The 18,062-nt window shown below is 32.1% G+C and overlaps 2 protein-coding genes across 2 annotated transcripts in view; both read left to right on the forward strand.

The window, feature by feature from the left end:
• Positions 1–5,189, forward strand: part of LOC125065668 — a 55,100-nt gene extending 49,911 nt beyond the window's left edge. Inside the window, exon 2 of the mRNA XM_047673429.1 lies at positions 3,521–5,189. Coding sequence (XP_047529385.1) covers positions 3,521–4,100 — 580 coding nt within the window. The 3' untranslated portion in view covers positions 4,101–5,189. The remainder of the gene's footprint in view (positions 1–3,520) is intronic.
• A 293-nt stretch (positions 5,190–5,482) lies between these two features.
• Positions 5,483–18,062, forward strand: part of LOC125065970 (alkyldihydroxyacetonephosphate synthase) — a 30,607-nt gene continuing 18,027 nt past the window's right edge. The window contains exons 1-2 of the mRNA XM_047673835.1: positions 5,483–5,698; positions 14,653–14,739. Of these exons, the coding sequence (XP_047529791.1) occupies positions 5,514–5,698; positions 14,653–14,739 (272 nt within the window). The 5' untranslated portion in view covers positions 5,483–5,513. The remainder of the gene's footprint in view (positions 5,699–14,652; positions 14,740–18,062) is intronic.

Genomic DNA, 18,062 nt, shown 5'->3' on the forward strand with positions numbered 1-18,062 from the left:
AATATGATTCTTAAGTTAGACTAGAAAAGACCGCAGCACATATTATAGTGCATTATTGTGCGCGCAAATATTAGTGACCTCTCCCTCTCGTGACGCAATGTTACGGCAAGTCGGATAGGAAAGAGTTTCGACACAGGATCAATGACTTTGCCGTGTACTTTTCGATGAATACAAAAATTTCTTGTCAAAACCTTGTAACTTTTTATTGGTCTCACTCTTGCTTAAATTCACGACATCAGGTTTCATCACAAATTAAATTAACTTTAATGAAATTTAGATTACTCTCATTATCTCAAATCTTAATTTGACTAATAATTATTGAATGCAATAGATTTTGTATCTCAATCTATGTGAAATAAACCCGTTAGGAAGTTTGCAATTAAAATGCGTTCCTTTTAAGGGATACGGTTAGCATGTAATTTGATTAATGAAAATGACTGACTACTGATTTTCTTGCTGGTTCTTCTCGGTAGAATATATATTCCGGACCGGTAGCTTTCCATGTAACTCATCTTGTTAAATTACGACTACAAATGTCTTAGTAAGAACCTACTTGAATACATTTTTTTTTTTAATTCAAGCGAAACTGATTATGTTACTAGAATTATTGTATCTCTCTGTTCCAATTATGAATTGATTATTTAATGAATGGTGCTTTTAAGGACCAGCATTAACATAGACGAGAATATTTTTGTATATAATGCTTGGTCAATATGTTTCTAAATCTTACGATAAATAGATATAACGATTCATATTTGAAGTATTTATGTATTCACAAAGAAGGGCCGCGTCGTAGAAAGACGTTGAATTTGCATATGCTTGCGATTCTCAATTACGGAGGTTTGCTGGTCTTGTGTTTTGACAAACACAAATATTTTATGGATGCGCGATTCCGTTTGATAAAGTTGGCTGTGTACTGAGCGTGGAAGTCATTCGAAATTTAGTTTAAATGTTGATATCAGCGCGATATGTTTTAGGTTTTTATGGTTTTTATTCAAATTGCGCCGAGATGGCCCAGTGGCTAGAACGCGTGCATCTTAACCGATGATTTCGGGTTCAAACCCAGGCAGGCACCACTGAAATTTCATGTGCTTAATTTGTGTTTATAATTCATCTCGTGCTCGGCGGTGAAGGAAAACATCATGAGGAAACCTGCATGTGTCTAATTTCAACGAAATTCTGCCACATGTGTATTCCGCCAACCCGCATTGGAGCAGCGTGGTGGAATATGCTCCAAACTTTCTCCTCAAAGGGAGAGGAGGCCTTTATCCCAGCAGTGGGACATTTACGGGCTGCTAATGCTAATGCTTATTCAAATTATTATTAGTCGACTTGTTGTGTTGATTTTACGTGTCACTTATCTAATTCTCATTGCCCCTCATATAATCTTTATACTCATATATAAAAGCGTAATACCACTCACTGATGAATCACGAAATCTCAGAAACTATAACACCAACAAACTTGAAGATTAGCAGATAGATTCCTTATATTATTTATTTTACGAAGCTCTAAGGGGCCAAATCGAGGGCTGAAAATTTGTCGCCGGTAACGATTGGACTTACCTGTGTTATAATCTCTTGCTTCGGAAAGAACGTAAAGAACTTGTACCTGAGCCTGATCTTTTGAATTGCTTAATTTATCGTCCCATCGTGTAATGAGAGAGAGGGAATAAAAAATTCACTTTTACTGTTCGGCCCTGGTCAAAATCTGTCAAGGGAAAACGATTATTGCAATAATTAATTAAGTCAAGTCCCGTCCAATTTTTTTTTTAAATTATAAATGTAGACGTCCTGGCAAATGGGCCACCGAATATTAATTTTCACCATTGCTCCTAGACATTAGTACTTTAAAAAATATGACTCATTCCTCATATTACCAAAGTTTGTATTGTCTCTTGTACTTCTTACACTGGCTTACCTGGAACAATATAATACTCTATTCCAACCATAATAGGAAAAAAGCCAAATAAACAACATTTGACAGCAAATTGACGCGATGTCATTGGTCGAAAACTTGATCATATCTATGATATTGACTATTGGTTTTGCAAAAAAATGGCCATTTTTGAAGTAAAATTAAGAAATAAGAAGTTAAGTGCAATGGCGTTGTATTATTAATAAAGATATATATACACTAAACTAAACATATACTCTTAGTAGTGCACAACATATCTGAGTTATTAGCAAATCTAAAGTTTGTTTATCTTTTTTCAATCTAAAGTTTGTTTGTTTATCCTACTTCCATTAAAATAAGGTATAAATATGTATTGCTGCTTGGCGGTAGAATATATGATAAATGGGTGGTACCTACCCAGACGGGCTTGCATAAAACTCTACCACCAAGTAGTTAAATACAAAGGATTGTAATTACAAGTTTTATGTTTGAATCGAAAGCTCGGTGTACTTACAGCTTTATTAACATAACTTCATAGAGTATGCTAATTACTCCAAAGACACGACAACGGCTTTACAACGAGGACGCAACTTACCTCGACTGTTTGATTTCTCGAGAGCCTTTTCTCAGAGAACTCTGTAAACATCTTCAATATATAGTCAATGGCGAGTATATCCGATAATAGATTCTAGGTTTCTACGAATAGAGGCTATTATACGATGAAACGAGTCCAGTGATGACCTATTGTTCCTCTTTTAAGATGAAAGAGCGTATTTATTTACATGATTTGAAATCTCCGCAAACCTAATAATAGAATATGCTTTTCAACACCAAACAATGTAAATTTAACTTTATATTAAAATGGCTTAAAAATATTTAGTAATGTAATGTATTATACTTATTATAAGTAAGGCAAATTCAATGAGCCTAAGCACGAGGGATTTTATACAGCCAATAATGAGCTCCTCGACTCTATCATTAGTTCATCTCGATAATAGCAAATTCATTCGAATTGCTTATTACACTTACGAAGCTTCAAGTTCCTTACGAGTCTTGTCAGATTAAATTCTACTTCCTAAATTTGTTTATATCGTGACATTGTGATTATTTATAAGAGCAGATATATATCAAATATTGAGATTGAACAACAACAAATGAATCTCAAAAACCAAATTATACAATGAAATTTATATTTATATGAAAGTCAACAAAAACGGGCTTGTTTTACGTTTATTTATCAATACCAATAGTGTAAAATGTCAAATAAACTTTATCTGTCTGTGCGTTACGCTTTCACGGTCAAACCACTGATTAGAATTCGATGAGATTTGCTGTAAAGCAAGCCTGAACCCCAAGACAGGAGATAGACTAGATACTTTTTTTATAGTTAACAGCTGACGACCAACTCCTTAAACGCGACCTGAGCCGCGGCCGACAAATTGTCAAATAAATATCTTTGTATAATTTTTTTAAGATAATATTTAATTTTATTAAAAAACAAAGTTATAAAAACCTACCGATTACAAAAACGAATGTCCTACCTCAGGAAAGCTGTCCTTAATATTGTTTAAAGTCGTCTAATTTGTAAATTTATTGTCGTCTAATTTGTAAACAATTGTTTCAGATGTGCAGCACTGCTACTCGCGGTGGTAGCAACATGCGCCATGTCCGCATCGCAAGATGACAACCTAACCTTAGACAGAAAGGAGCCCACCACTCACGAACTTCTCAGCTCACTCGGGCTAAAGAAGCTCAGAATACCAGCAGCACATCACAGAAAACGTCTCGCTGAGCAAGGAAGACGTCACGCGACCGGCGATTCAAGAATGTATGTGATTAAATTACCGCCGAACACAAGCTATTACACGCACGCTGACCCCGCTCCCGCTGCGGCTCGAACCTTACCCCTACAGATGACAAGCAACGGGAAACCAGCAAGGGTCTACCACTGGAACCTGCCAGTGTTACACAAACTCACAAAGAACCGACCACAGGCTAGATTTGACGACGACGTGGTGAACGTCGAAAGTACGCCAACTTGGCCGAAACTAAATCATCCTAACTCGATCGATGCGTTGGCTTATTACGTTCCATCGAAAAAGTCATCGTTCAGGAAATATTTCTCGGGTAACGGGAAGCCGAAGTCATTCTACGTGATCGACAAGAACAAGAATTCCGCGGAGTACCACAGACTACTTCCCTAATTCAACTGTTATTTAAATAATACTCTACAGTAATTAGACTGATGTTATTGTATTAATTTTATTTTTATGGAACACGTAATAATTGAAGCTTACGTTTTATTGCAATAACACTAAAATAATACAATAACATGTCTATGTAATGAAAATCAAATTATGGCATGTTATCAATTCTATAGCCGACCAAACATATCTAAAACCAGTTAGGCCTACATTATCATAAGAAAAATCTGAAATAATAATTTTATATGATAACGGCCCGCTATATTTATTTTAACCTAATTCCGTTTACAGTTATGTCGTTTGAATTGATTAGGAAAACATAAAATATAAAAACGCGAAACTTTACTTGTAAAACGAAACGTAACATTAAAATATACATTAACGCTTGCGCTGTAACTGTGACTTAAGATTAACGTAAATTGTTATTTAATTATTTGAAAATAAAAAGCGCTTTTTTAAAACCGTAATAATTTGTATTATCTCATGAAAGTATTTTTACGTTGTCATGTCACCTTATATTAAAACTGATGTTTGGAAGGCAATAAATCTATTAGCAGGGCTCTACTTTAAAATTACTTTTAATATTATATGTTACACCGATTACATATATTTGGAGTGTATACTCCTGTAAATAAACGCTTTATGCTTAGGATGTAAAAATAAGTAATCGATAGGTGCTTAGGTATATTATTAAGACTGCGTCACGAATTTAAATTATTACGTAGAATTAAGAATACGATGCCACAAATAGGTTTATGTCTTACGCTCTAATTATTCCATAACAGAGGCAAAGCAAGCCATTTTTTTATGTTCTACGATAACAGTATAGTACTAAGGTCTACGTAACTATGACATTTTAGTAATTGATCAATTATGGTAAAAGTTTTAGAAATATAAATGTCTCTGTATGGAAAGCCGAGGCTCTGAAATGCATTTACTATATAGTGCATAAATTGTGTTTTTTTTTAATAATTTTATATTGTTTTGAATGTTTAACGCTCTTAGATCTGATTTATTCCAGATTTATTATATTTCTTGGCCAATAGGATTTATAGTAAAAGATTGTAATTAATCAATAGTCATATAATCGTACTGTATTGAATGTAATTTTTTGTAATACGTTTAACCTTTAATGTAAGTATGTCTTGTACAACATACAAATAAAACATAAAGAAATACTCGTGTTTTTATTTTACTCCGACAGTCGCCATCTTGCGGTACAGAGATGAACCAAGCGCACCAAGAAAAACGCTTTAACAGGTTTTCAAAATACGCGATAGATGTCACTTCTTTACAGTTCCTGTTTTACCGACAGAAAATTTCAGACATGCGCGGCGGGCTGCGCGATTTATAAAAATCGTAGCAAATGTTGGCGGACATAAATCTATAATCGTAGTCTCGACTCGAGTAAAAATGTCAACCGGCATGATAACTAGTGCGAAAAATATGTTAGAAAATACGGAGTTAAATAAAAATAATAACAATGCAACAATGCAGAGTGATCAAACAATTACTTTTAGTGATAAAAATAAGAAACGTGAAGTAGATGAGAAAAATGAGACTGTTATCAAAGTAAAAAGTGTGATCCCTCGGCAAAGGTGGGTTTGTTGTTACACATATTAATACACCAACCAGTATGAACTAGCTATGTTAAACTAAAATATTTATTATTAATTTATCTTTACAAAATATTATGTTAATCTATAAAAAATATACATGTGTATTAATTATTAAAACGAGCGTCTGCTTTTCTGTCCTAGTTTTCAAAGTATAATTAACTGAGCGTTATTCTAAAAATATCAAAACTGTAATGTGTTCATAGCGCAAACGTTTTAATAAGCAAACATTATATGGATATACCATATAATACTTTCCCGCCAAAATTATCCGGCAATAATTTTAATCCGCTACCGATTACATAGACATTATTTCGGTTTAAACTTTAAAATCAATAAATAATTACATATTCAATCTAAATATTACGTGTCATAGCATTCTTATCTTATCGATAGTATTTTTTGTGAAAATATGATAAAGTTTGGAACATACCTTACAGTATAATCATATTATTTACATTCGATAAAAAATCAGATCACTAGTTACAGCTAGCCCAGTAAAATAAGGAATCCCTAGCGAAATAAGAAATATTATTATTTTTGAATAAATCGAAATATAGTAACACCCTGTAAATTATTTCTCTCTGCTGGGCTAAGGCCTCCTCTCCCTTTGAGGAGTAGGTTTAGAGCTTATTCCACCACTCTACACCAATGCGGGTTGGTGGATAAAGTAAAAGTCTGATTGAATTCATTTAAAAAATATAAGCGGTTCCAAAAAAATTTAAAAGTATTTTATTTTATAGGTAATCTATACTTCTATACTATATATTAATAATGTAAATGTGAAAGTAACTCTGTCTGTCTGTCGCTCTTTCACAACCAAATCAATGAACCGAATTTGACGAAAATTCGTATCAAGCAAACTTGAACTCCAAGGAAGGACATGAAGGAAGGTCTAAAACATGCCACGGGCGACAACTAGTATGATATAAAATATTAACTAAATTTAGGGCTGCTTGCGGGTTCAAACGCAGGCAATCTCGGATGAATTCACATGTGCTTTGTTTGTAATTCATCTTGTGCTTGGCGGAAAACATCGTGACGAAACCTGCATGCATCTAATTACTGTCTGTCTCTACTTACGCTTTGTCTAATAAAAATTAGTCCATATGTAATTCAATTATATTGAAAAAGTATAATAAATATAAAATATGTATAAATTTATATACCTATTTCAAAATATTAGCGCTTAGCTCTTGAAGTCATTTATGTTGATGTCTTATATTTTTAAAAACAAAATAAATTAATCTTGTCCTCATCATTATCTTATACGGAATGTACCTGTGATAATAATATTGTTAAACTAGCTGAAACCACGGCATTACCCGTGCGAAATTATAAAACTTTATAGCACAAAACTTCACGCCCCTTTTTATCATAGGTACATCGTATAAAAAAGTCCTTAAAAAATATAAATCATCTTCTGAATAACCTAATTGGCCAAAAATTACATAAGTTATCGTTAACTTGTGTAATTTTTAAAGTTAAATTATAATGAGTTTTATATTCCCTACTTTAGAAATGATACCCCATACAAATTTCCACGTCCCTTTTCATGCCCTTTAGGAATGATTTCCATACTAAAAACTAACCTATGTCCTTCACTCGAACTTAAACTGCACACAAAATTTCAACTTCATTAGAATAAGAACAGGTAACAGAGAGAGTTACTCTCCCATTTATAATATAATTGTCAAGTTTTGAAAAGACAATTTTGCCGAATTTCGATAAGAAGCGATAAATGTTACAAAAACTAGAGCAAGTTGTATACTTAATTTAAACCCAGCGAATAAGCCCACGAATTAATTTTAGTCGAAATTCTATTTTAGTAAACAAATATTTCTCATCTCGTCTCAGAAAAACAAACATAAGTGCCCTATTTATCTGATGTAGTGGCATACGCGCAAACAAATCTTCAACGGGTACGTTACTTCAGATTTAAGGTCAATATAGAAATTATTTCTATCACTATTAAGAGCTTTTCCTGCAAGATTTATGAAACAAAACAATATAAGCGTCGTTAATACGTCAAGCTTATGATGGAAATCGGTTTAATTATATAAGAAGGATCCATTTTCTCAAGATTTCTAAGTTCTCAATAACACCTCGGATTAAGGATGGTAGTCTCTCTGATTTCTACCCGTATACCACCTATTGCATATATATCTTGTTATGTATATATTATAACAAATATTTTAAAAGTAGTAAAGTTTTCTATGACCTAAGCTAATCGTCTTTGAATAAATTTAATATCTATAAATAAAATAAATTGTATATTAAAACAAAGTTTAATTATACAGGGGTTCAAAATTATATATATAATTGACAATTTATTGACATGAAAATCATGAAGAATGCATTAGGACGCCGCGATGCAAGTAAATAGAGTAATACTGAGAATAATGCTTACGATTTATTAAAGCATTTTCAAATTTAATAAGGAAATTTTCACCTCAATAAAAAACGTTAGAACTTATTTGGCTAACTTATTTGAACAGGATGTGCTAGCTATCATATGAATGCTAAACACAAATTAAGGACATGACAATTTATTGGTGTTTTGCCGAAATTGAACCTACGATATTCGGTTAAGGTCCACGACTGGGTCACCTCGATTCCCATTCTTTACAAATACTACGTTTTTTATTTATTCCAATAAAACTTTCTCTGAAAATTAATCTATCTAATATCTGTGTAAATAGGTCACTATACGATATCAGTATATCGTGATAAGTAATCGAATGATATCAGTCATACTTTGATAAACGGAAGTGTTAAACGCGCCTTCATTATAAAAACTTATAGATAAAGATAGATATACTTGTCTCTAAGAGCTTAATAGATATAATGTCGTATTAACTGCGTGTCCTCTGAATGAGCTTGAGTCTTATGGTTTTGGATATTATCGAAAGATTTTTAGTAGTAGATCTTTGTGCAAACTGTCTGGGTGCGTACCACACAGTCATCATACGTGTACCGCCACACATCGATATTGCTATGTTTCGGTTTCAAGGATTAATAAACCAGTGTAACTAAAAGCACAAGGGACATAACATCTTAGCTCCCAAAGTTGGTGGCGCGTCGATGTAAGGAATGATTTACATTTCTTACAGCGGATATGACTGTGGGCTCAGTTGCCTACCGATGAGACATTCAAAAAAATTTTTTCTTTTTATTAATCTTTTGAAATGTTCGTGCAGCTTCAGTTTTTGTTACCTCGATCTCCGCTTGATTACGAAATTAATAAACATAAATTTTATTAATATAAAACTTTGCATAGCACAGCCGAAATAATATATTATTTATTCCATGTCAATTTTTATATTTAAATCCTTAGGATTCTTTTAAAAGTGGTGGTAAATAAAAATTCAAATTAAAAAATAATAATAATTAATACCAACAATTAAGATATTAAACGAGTGAGTGATGAGTTTTTGTGAGTGACTTATTTGAGGAAAAGCGTTCACTTTGCCGGTTTTGTTGAATCTGCTATGCGACCTTAAGCTAACGATAAGCTAAGCTAGGCTTAACATAAAATTGATTCTTGTAACACAACGATTCGAAAATGCTCATACATGTTTCTCATTTGAATAAAATGATTTAAACGACTTTAATTCAATATTAAAATTACGTCTCGATAAAATTCATATCAAAATATTTTGAATTTCTTTTATTAAGATTTAGTTGCATTGCACAAAAGGCAGGTAGAGCGCTCGGAACATTATAGTGAAACAACAAAAGCGAATACAAAATGAAGCGAAATAATATTCTTGGTAGTGAGTTCCCCGTTTCCTGTTCAGTATATAAGTCAAAAGAATTGTCACTTTAATTATTTATAATTAATATTTTAAAAAACAAGACGCGTCGTCTCTCTCTACTGCCTACTGTTACTGCTCTTTCATCTGCCTTTTGTTTTATAATCTGAGGTTATAAATCTTATTAAGAACTATCGAAATTAATCTAAGATTTTAGTCTAAGATAAATTTAGACTTTTTGCGATGTTGACGAAGATTATATGTTAGATAATATGGACATTGATAAATAGCAAGTGGTCTGCCTAGCTAAATCATGGCAAAATATTTTTTGAGGGCAGAGGTCTTTCGCCGGATCCGCCAGGTCCGAGGTGTTTATTTCCGACGGTGGATTTTCGTCACTCAATAAGCAATGTTAAAGCTTCTATAGTGAATTAAGATTTTGAAAGCTAGATGGGTATCATTGATAAAACAAGGAGTCATTCGTTGATTTCCATCCGGGACATGAATGATTCAATTGTATTTATTTACCATTTAACTGAGTTTTATATATGTCATTTAACTGAGTTTCTTACAGATTCTTCTAGGCAGGCTTTAAATTAAAATTTTACTTGTAAAACAAAGGTCAAAATCAAAAGTTCACAAAAGAGCAAAACTTCCTATAGAGAAGCATTTTTGAGTTAGTTTTAGTTCTCTTTAAAATATATTCTTGAGGATTTTTGGAAACGGTTTTTAATACGAATAATTATAATTGATTTTTTCGTTTAAAGTAAGACTAATTATTTCGCTCAACTTATATTTCATTGTGTCAAAGTATGAATGATTAAAATAATTTAATTTGCTATTTATTTTTTATTTTTTTTATTCTTTTTGGCCAAATATTTCTTAAGTGAAGATTATGGGTTCAAACCCAGAGCACAGAGTTTTCATGTGTTTATTGAGAATCTACAGGTGTTTGATGAAAATCAATTGCATATGTATTAATGAACCGTCTAAGTCGACGAAAGAAGACCTTACTGGAGTCGCTGGAAATTTTAAGTTCGTTTACTTTTTTGATTAAAATTTTACAAAACATTATGAAACAGTTATTATTATTCAATATAAGAAGAAAAATCTAATACAATATTGCTAAACGTGATGGTTGGTGTCATGGTGCTGTCAAATATTTCAGTGTATTTAAACTTATGCTTAATTCATATCGATAGGAATATATTTTAATTCGATTCGTCGATTCGTTCCTGTCAATTCATCAAATACTTCGTACATACGAAAATATATAAAGTATTCGTTTTAAACGTAATTTTGTCTCGAAATATATTTCTTTTTACTATTTTATATTCGAAAAGATATAGTATTTAAAATGTCGCGGGACATGTACGATATATTACAACAAATTACAAATTTATCAGGTATTTTATCAATTTGTAATTAATTGTTTCAAACTTCGGTTTTAATATTTCATTGGCTTTGTGCTTTTTTTCTCTACTTCTCGTGTGTTGGTTGGTTTGTACAGTACCTTTGAATTATTTATTACTTAGTTATTTACGGTTTGCTTCACGAATACATAATAAATAAAACGGGCGTATAGATGATCTCGTTCAAAATACCACAGGATATAATACTTATTTTATCCGCACTAAAAAGTAAATACTGCTGAATATTTTGACGTTTGTACCGATTAGCGTGTTTCAGATTTAATTAAGTAAGCGTTATCATAAAATATAAGTTAACGTACAACGTAACCATAGCGACACGTGGCCGGGTATCCTATACATCGTTATATAATTTTGTTCGTCAGCCTCCTAACTATAGAGTGCGGGTTTTATATTATATTTAATACATAAAGTTGAGTAATAAAATTAAATATATAGGTAACACCAGTGGTAAACCTATTTATATAACAATAGTTAATAAGAAATAAAATTACATAGTAATTTAAAGATAGCCATGGAACATATAAGTAATTTGTTATTAAATCGCATGCAATTGAATGCTCCGTCCGTTGCAGTTGCCCATAGAGCTATTTACATTGTATTTAGCGATTAAACAATAGTGTTTGTGTGTTAAATGAAGTGTACACTGTACACAATAAACATCGTGCTATGAATGTTTGTTTAAAATTATTACGAGCTTACAAATATGTTTTTATTTGCATTTATATCAAAAGAAAATTCCATGCTGCTAAGGGTTTTGGCTTCAATTTTACGATCGGCCGCCTGCCTGAAACCAACCCTCCTTGGGAATGCTGTCGTGGTGGTTTACCCGCCACCGTGCGGGTAGCCCAAAGTGCAGGTGATATGCAGTGGGCCTTAAATACCCTTAGTCGCCTCTTACGACACCCGCGGGTAGAGTTGGGGCGGTCCTATTCTAATCTGGGACCATCACGGAGATTGTGTGAAAGACGATATGGTTAGAAATAATGTTACTTGTGAGATGACGTCCGACAGAGAAGTATGGAAGAAGAGGACATGCTGTGCCGACCCCAAGTAAAATTGGGATAAGGGCAGGAGGATGTTGATCAAAAGAAAATTATGGTGCCGATCTATCTGACGTGTATTTGATTTAAGGCTCGCCTTTAATCAAAACAATATCAACTTTATCGTCGGCCTCAGACTGAGCTTTTACGGGGGTAGAGGAAATTCCTCATTCCGCGCCTTTTGATTCCCAACGATCTTAAAGCTATTATTAGACCCATGCAAATATATATCTGTAACTATCTGAAATAGATTCCTGTAACCTACACCATTAGTCAAAATATTTACGTCTGGTAAAATGTATTTTTGTTAGAAATTAGCTTTTTATGAAATAGGACAAGCTTAAAATGATCAAATGGCTACCGGATGGTACGTCGTCACCGCTGCCCATAGGCATTGCTGTAAGATATATTTACCATTTCTTACATCGCTAATACTCACCAACTATGGGAGCTAAGATGTTATGTCCCTTGTGTCTGTATTTACACTGGTTAACTCACCCCGGAACCCGGAACACAACAATACTAAGTAAAACTGCTTGTGTCTTTAGTATTTCAGCGCACATTGATACGTGTTGCCTAGAGTGACTTGCCTACCCTTTTTCTCAGATACTACGTTCTCCGTGGTTGCAAACTCCAAAAACTTAAATTAGATCTAATGAGTAAAATATGTGATAATAACGATATATATATATATATATATATATATATATATTTTATTAAATAGACTATATTTAGAATTTGGTAGTTGGAACGAAAGTTGGACGAGTCGCCTGCAAGTGACTTCTACCTTCAAGTAAATCAGAAACATGCACATTAATGATAAGTGAGATATATGTATCAATATATTTTTGATGATATGACTGTACGCATAAATATAAACGATTTTTACAGAAATTGTGACGTACGTACTGTTAACGAGCGAGTATAAACTTGTAACTTTAATTGCTCGATTAAAGAGGTTTAGTAACTCATTTATGTGGGATGGGACAATGTATACGTCGGAGATATTGACGGGTTTCCTGGTACAGATTCCATCACATTGGAACGCAATCAGTTTAGAGAAGCTTTATTCGTTATAATAACAGTTTGTTTTTAAAAAGTGTCAATTCAATATGGCGTTGCTATAACAATGCCCGTTTCTAACGCGTCCTTTTCGAATGAATCAAACGGATAGTCATATCTACAACTTTTTATGATAAACTAATGCAATTACTGCAAATTTTTGAAATAAAGTTTAATAATAAAAATGAATATTTATTTGATTCTTATTATTACATTACATACATACATACATAAGCAGCCTGTAAATTTCCCTCTGCTGGGCTAAGGCTCCTTCTAAGGTTTGGAGCATATTCCACCACGCTGCTCCAATGTGGCAGAATTTCGTTCAAATTAGACACATGCAAGTTTCCTCACGATGTTTTCCTTCACCGCCGAGCACGAAATGAATTATAAACATAAATTAAGCACATGAAATTTCAGTGGTGCTTGCTTCTTATATATTCTTAGATCTAAATAATTAATTTTAAGTTAATTACTTAAAAAATAATATACCATCCATTTTTATTACATAGTCCTTTATGACCCATTACAGGTGGCGCTGAAAGACATATATATATACAAAGATATATATTTATTTTTAAACAATAAATGAAACATAAAAATTATTTAAAGGATTAAACCAATCAAACTAAAGTCTAATAAATATTAAAAATTGATAAGCAACAGTATATTAACACATAACGATTTAAATATCAATCTAAAGTGCTTTAGACATTTACATAATAAAATATAATCATTATGATGATCAACAATATGTAAAGATTAATAATTTAAAATCATTGCCGATAAATGGCGACACGCGTCCACATCTTCCAAAGATTAAAACAATCAAATGTCCATTAATTATAAGAGCCTGATAAGTAACAGTATCATGCTTACAAACAGTTATTGCAACACATTTTTTACGCTTTTTAGACATTTATCTAATAGAATATAATAATACTAGTTGTCACCCGCGGCTTCGCTCGCGGCTTAGGGGTACCAAATTTAGTCAAATTCAGTTCATTGGTTTGGCCGTGAAAGAGCGACAGACATACAGACAGAGTTACTTTCACATAAGTATAATAAAATATAATATTAAGTATAGATAAACGATGACTTAAAACATAAACATCATTATTTGACAAGCATTACCGATAGATGGCGATTTGCGCCCATATTTACGTTTTATAACAGGATCCCAGAAAACATTCAACGCAATCATTTGTGAAATTCAAATGAACCATTAAAGAGCGTTTATGTGCTAAAGGATATTACAAAACTTATGACTTTATTTGATTGCACACCTTGGAAATGAGACGATCGTCTCCAAGCTATTTCAAATAACGAAAATATAAATTGTATGAAAACTATAATTGTATAATATGACATTAAAAAAAATCCTGTTTCTTCTTTCTTTACCCATTTCTTCACAGGCCGAGATGCTTATTTCCGAATCGGTGGTAGATTTTTGACAACCAGTAAGCAAGTGTAACGATTCTGTATTTAAAAATTATTTTCGACTTTGATTTGACGTTATGACCAACATATCATGTTATAATTGTCTATGATTTTTTTATTAGTCTTCCAATATGTCTAGTCATATTTTTAAAAATCGAAAGACTCGAATTACAGTTGTAATTTTGTTTTTGTTTTTTTATTTGCAGGCAAGAATTGCTCAAGTGGTACGGATGGGGTTATAAGGATTCTACATTCAAATTAAGCGACGGAATGACGTTTTTCACTGGAGACAGGTAAGACTCAACACACTTAAAACAGTATTCGTATAACTATATGATTCTAATAAGGTCTAATAAACCAAAAAAAAATATTATTAGAAATTTAAAAAGTGAACACTTTTTTGCTAAAAAAAAATAACAAAGTAATGATGTTATTTTTTTATACAATCGAAATTTAAATATAATTATAAATACAAGGACTCTTCATTCAAATTAAGCGACGAAATCAATACTTACTTTCAATTCATTTTTATTTTGATTCCTTTTTTTTCTACATTCGAAATTTAAACGTGATTAAACATATTTTGTAACGTTTTAACATACACGCAAACGAAGATTTATATAATATTAAAATATTATTGTTTCGTTCAAATATTGCTCATGGAGTAAAACAAATAAAGACGTCTGTATTCGCGGTAAACAACATTGTTGTAAAGTTTATATTATTTGATTAAGGAGACCTACAATTATTGCACATACAATTTATTCTAGACGTTAGGTGACACGTGATATGTTCTCTAGATATTTATAAAACAAAAGTGCTGCAACTTTAATTTTATTCATTGACGTGCGAGTAAAAGATGTGTCGTTTGCACTGCCGGGAATTTGTTTTCACTTCTGATTTTGGATTCGCTTTTGTTGCTCATATATTGTTCCGCGCGCTCGTCTGTTTTTTTTTTATAATTTGTGGTTGATTCTGTTTAAATCTCTACGACCTACGTTGTATAAAACAAAGTCGCTTCTGTACGCTTAGATCTTTTAAGCTACGCAACGGATATTAATGCGATTTTCATAAATAGAGTGATGCAAGATAAAGGTTTATGTAAAATACATGCATGTTCTAGAGAAAAGCCGAGAATTGGATTTTTATCGACTTTCTTGTCAAGGCAACACAAGCCATAATAAAACTACTTCTATTGACTAGAGAACGATGTATAAAAAGTGATTTAACCAGCTTCAAATTCGATCTAAAGATCTAAGCCCTTTGCCGATCTCGCCCCAACTCTCTAATAAATTATAGTACTCATTTTAACTAATTTCTGTAATTTTAGTATCTCCGTAAATAAGCTTTATTAAGCTTAGAAGAGATTGAGATCTGAGCAATAAAACCGCCGTTTGTGCATACTTTTTTTTTTATTTCTATATGTTATTTATGAGGTATACAATTAAGCAAATTTGTATATAATGCAGGTCAGGCAGAACTAAATACTTTTATCATGTAATAAATAACAAACGTACGTAATTAGATTAACAATATATTTACGATTATACGTTTTCACGCATTGTTGCTATTGATAAGATATCAGTGGTTAGCAAATTATTCGAATACTTTAGTTTTAAATATCGAATTATGAAAAATAAAAAAAACAGAAACTCTATGTAGAGTTCAGTGGCCAGCACGCGACGAATGTAAAATACTACTACTTGTTGAACTTATTTTTATTTTTTGGTGATCGTCCTAATAAATGAAAGGTCTCAATATGATAAATAATTAATTATATAATATATATCTTTGCATGTACCGACCGTAACATTTTTAATATGAGCTCAAACCAAACGAAAATCATGTAATGGCGATTCCCACAGGAAATTGGGCTGATTGGTTGATCAATGTCCGGTTTTAATGTTTGCTTTATTCGCGCGGCTCATGATGAGTATTCTTGTTCAATTGAGTCTAAAATGTTCGTAGCGCGGGTCACAAGAAAGTGGTGTCAACGAGCTATGACTGGATCTGAGCGCTAGTCGTGGGCGGCCGAGCTAAATTGTCACTTCCTGTCCAATAATATAATCGTCGCGAACATTATACGAATACGGAATTTACTTGAAATATATATAAGTCTAGAATTTTTAATAAATGCATTACATGCATGCATTATACACTGTTCAAGTTAGCTTGATCTTTTTGACAGACGGACTAGTGGTGAGAAACAGAAAATTACAGTTATATATATATAATATATAACAAATATAACAGTCGATGGAACGATGGAATGCGTAATTCAAATTAAAATTAAATTTTCTTCATCTTATTTTTTTTAAAAGAGTTATACCAGCTGAAGAGACCACAACCAAAAGGACCACCCCCGTTCGTAACAATAATTTAACAATGATCTTTAATAAGGATTTTTTTAATCGATATTTGTAGCAGCTACTGCCTGTTATTCGCGTCGCGGACGATAGTCCGACCGATGTAACATTGTACAAGCGTCTATTATTTTCAGTGTTTCTATTTAAATTTTACTTTTATGCAATAATATAATTAAGCAATATAATAAAAAGTCTTAAAATTTTCGGATAACGTTTAGATCTTTAGGAACTAATGTATTATATGTATTTTTTAAAATATTTTTACAATTTTTAAAATCATTAAATTAAGAAAATAATATGTTCGTCATTGCAAAGTTATCAGAAAAATTTACATCTGTCAAAAAGATCAAGCTATCTTGTACATGTTATAACAACCTGTAAATTTCCAACTGCTGGACTAAGGCAGGAGGCCTTTGTGGAACATGTTTGGAGGATATTTAATACGCAGATTTAAGTTAGGTTTAAATAATTTATTTCCTTTACAATAAGTGTTTCATTGACAATGGTATATAAACTTAACATTAATGTAAATTTATTTATTTAATCTCTGACGCACGATCAAAAATATTACAACTCAAAAAGTGCATTACGATAAAAATTTCAGTTTATAAAACAAGGAAGCAATTAAAAAGAGAAAAACGAAATTTTTACAAGGAGCTTGTTATATAAATTAAAATAGTAACAGCCTGTAACTATGAGATCAGTTGAGCCGTTCTGGCTTCATTGAGTTGCAAATATCCGCTCGCATTTATAATATTAAGTAAGGTCGTACATTATTGTTACTTCTGTTTCTGTTCATAATTTTTTGAGTTATTTAGAAATTACGAATGATAGGAGTAATGAGGTTTAAGTTGAGGAAATCTGATCAATATGGTATCTTATAAATTAATAGCGTAATCCGGTTTTTGTCCCAGTGATTATGGGACGATGGCTGCACATAAATATCGGTTATGGTCTCATTTCGAAGAGCTCCAGCCGTAGATGTGCGGAAAAATAAAAAGGAATCTTAGTTGCAATTTATTAAATTGTTGTGAATTAATTTTAGAGAACGAAAAAAGTTATTGGTCACGTAGAGAGCGGAGATTATGTATGTGATGACTATGGATGTGTTAAAAAAAAAACAAATGAACATCGTGCGAACAGATGTCGTCAGTTTACAGTGAAATTAATTAAAAAAAAAAGACCTATCATAGGCTTCGAAATTTGTAAAAATCAGTTGAATAAACGAGACGTTCCGCGTGCAATCCGCT

This window comes from Vanessa atalanta, chromosome 8, assembly GCF_905147765.1.
Source record: "Vanessa atalanta chromosome 8, ilVanAtal1.2, whole genome shotgun sequence".
In the NCBI taxonomy this organism is placed as follows: Eukaryota; Metazoa; Arthropoda; class Insecta; order Lepidoptera; family Nymphalidae; genus Vanessa; species Vanessa atalanta.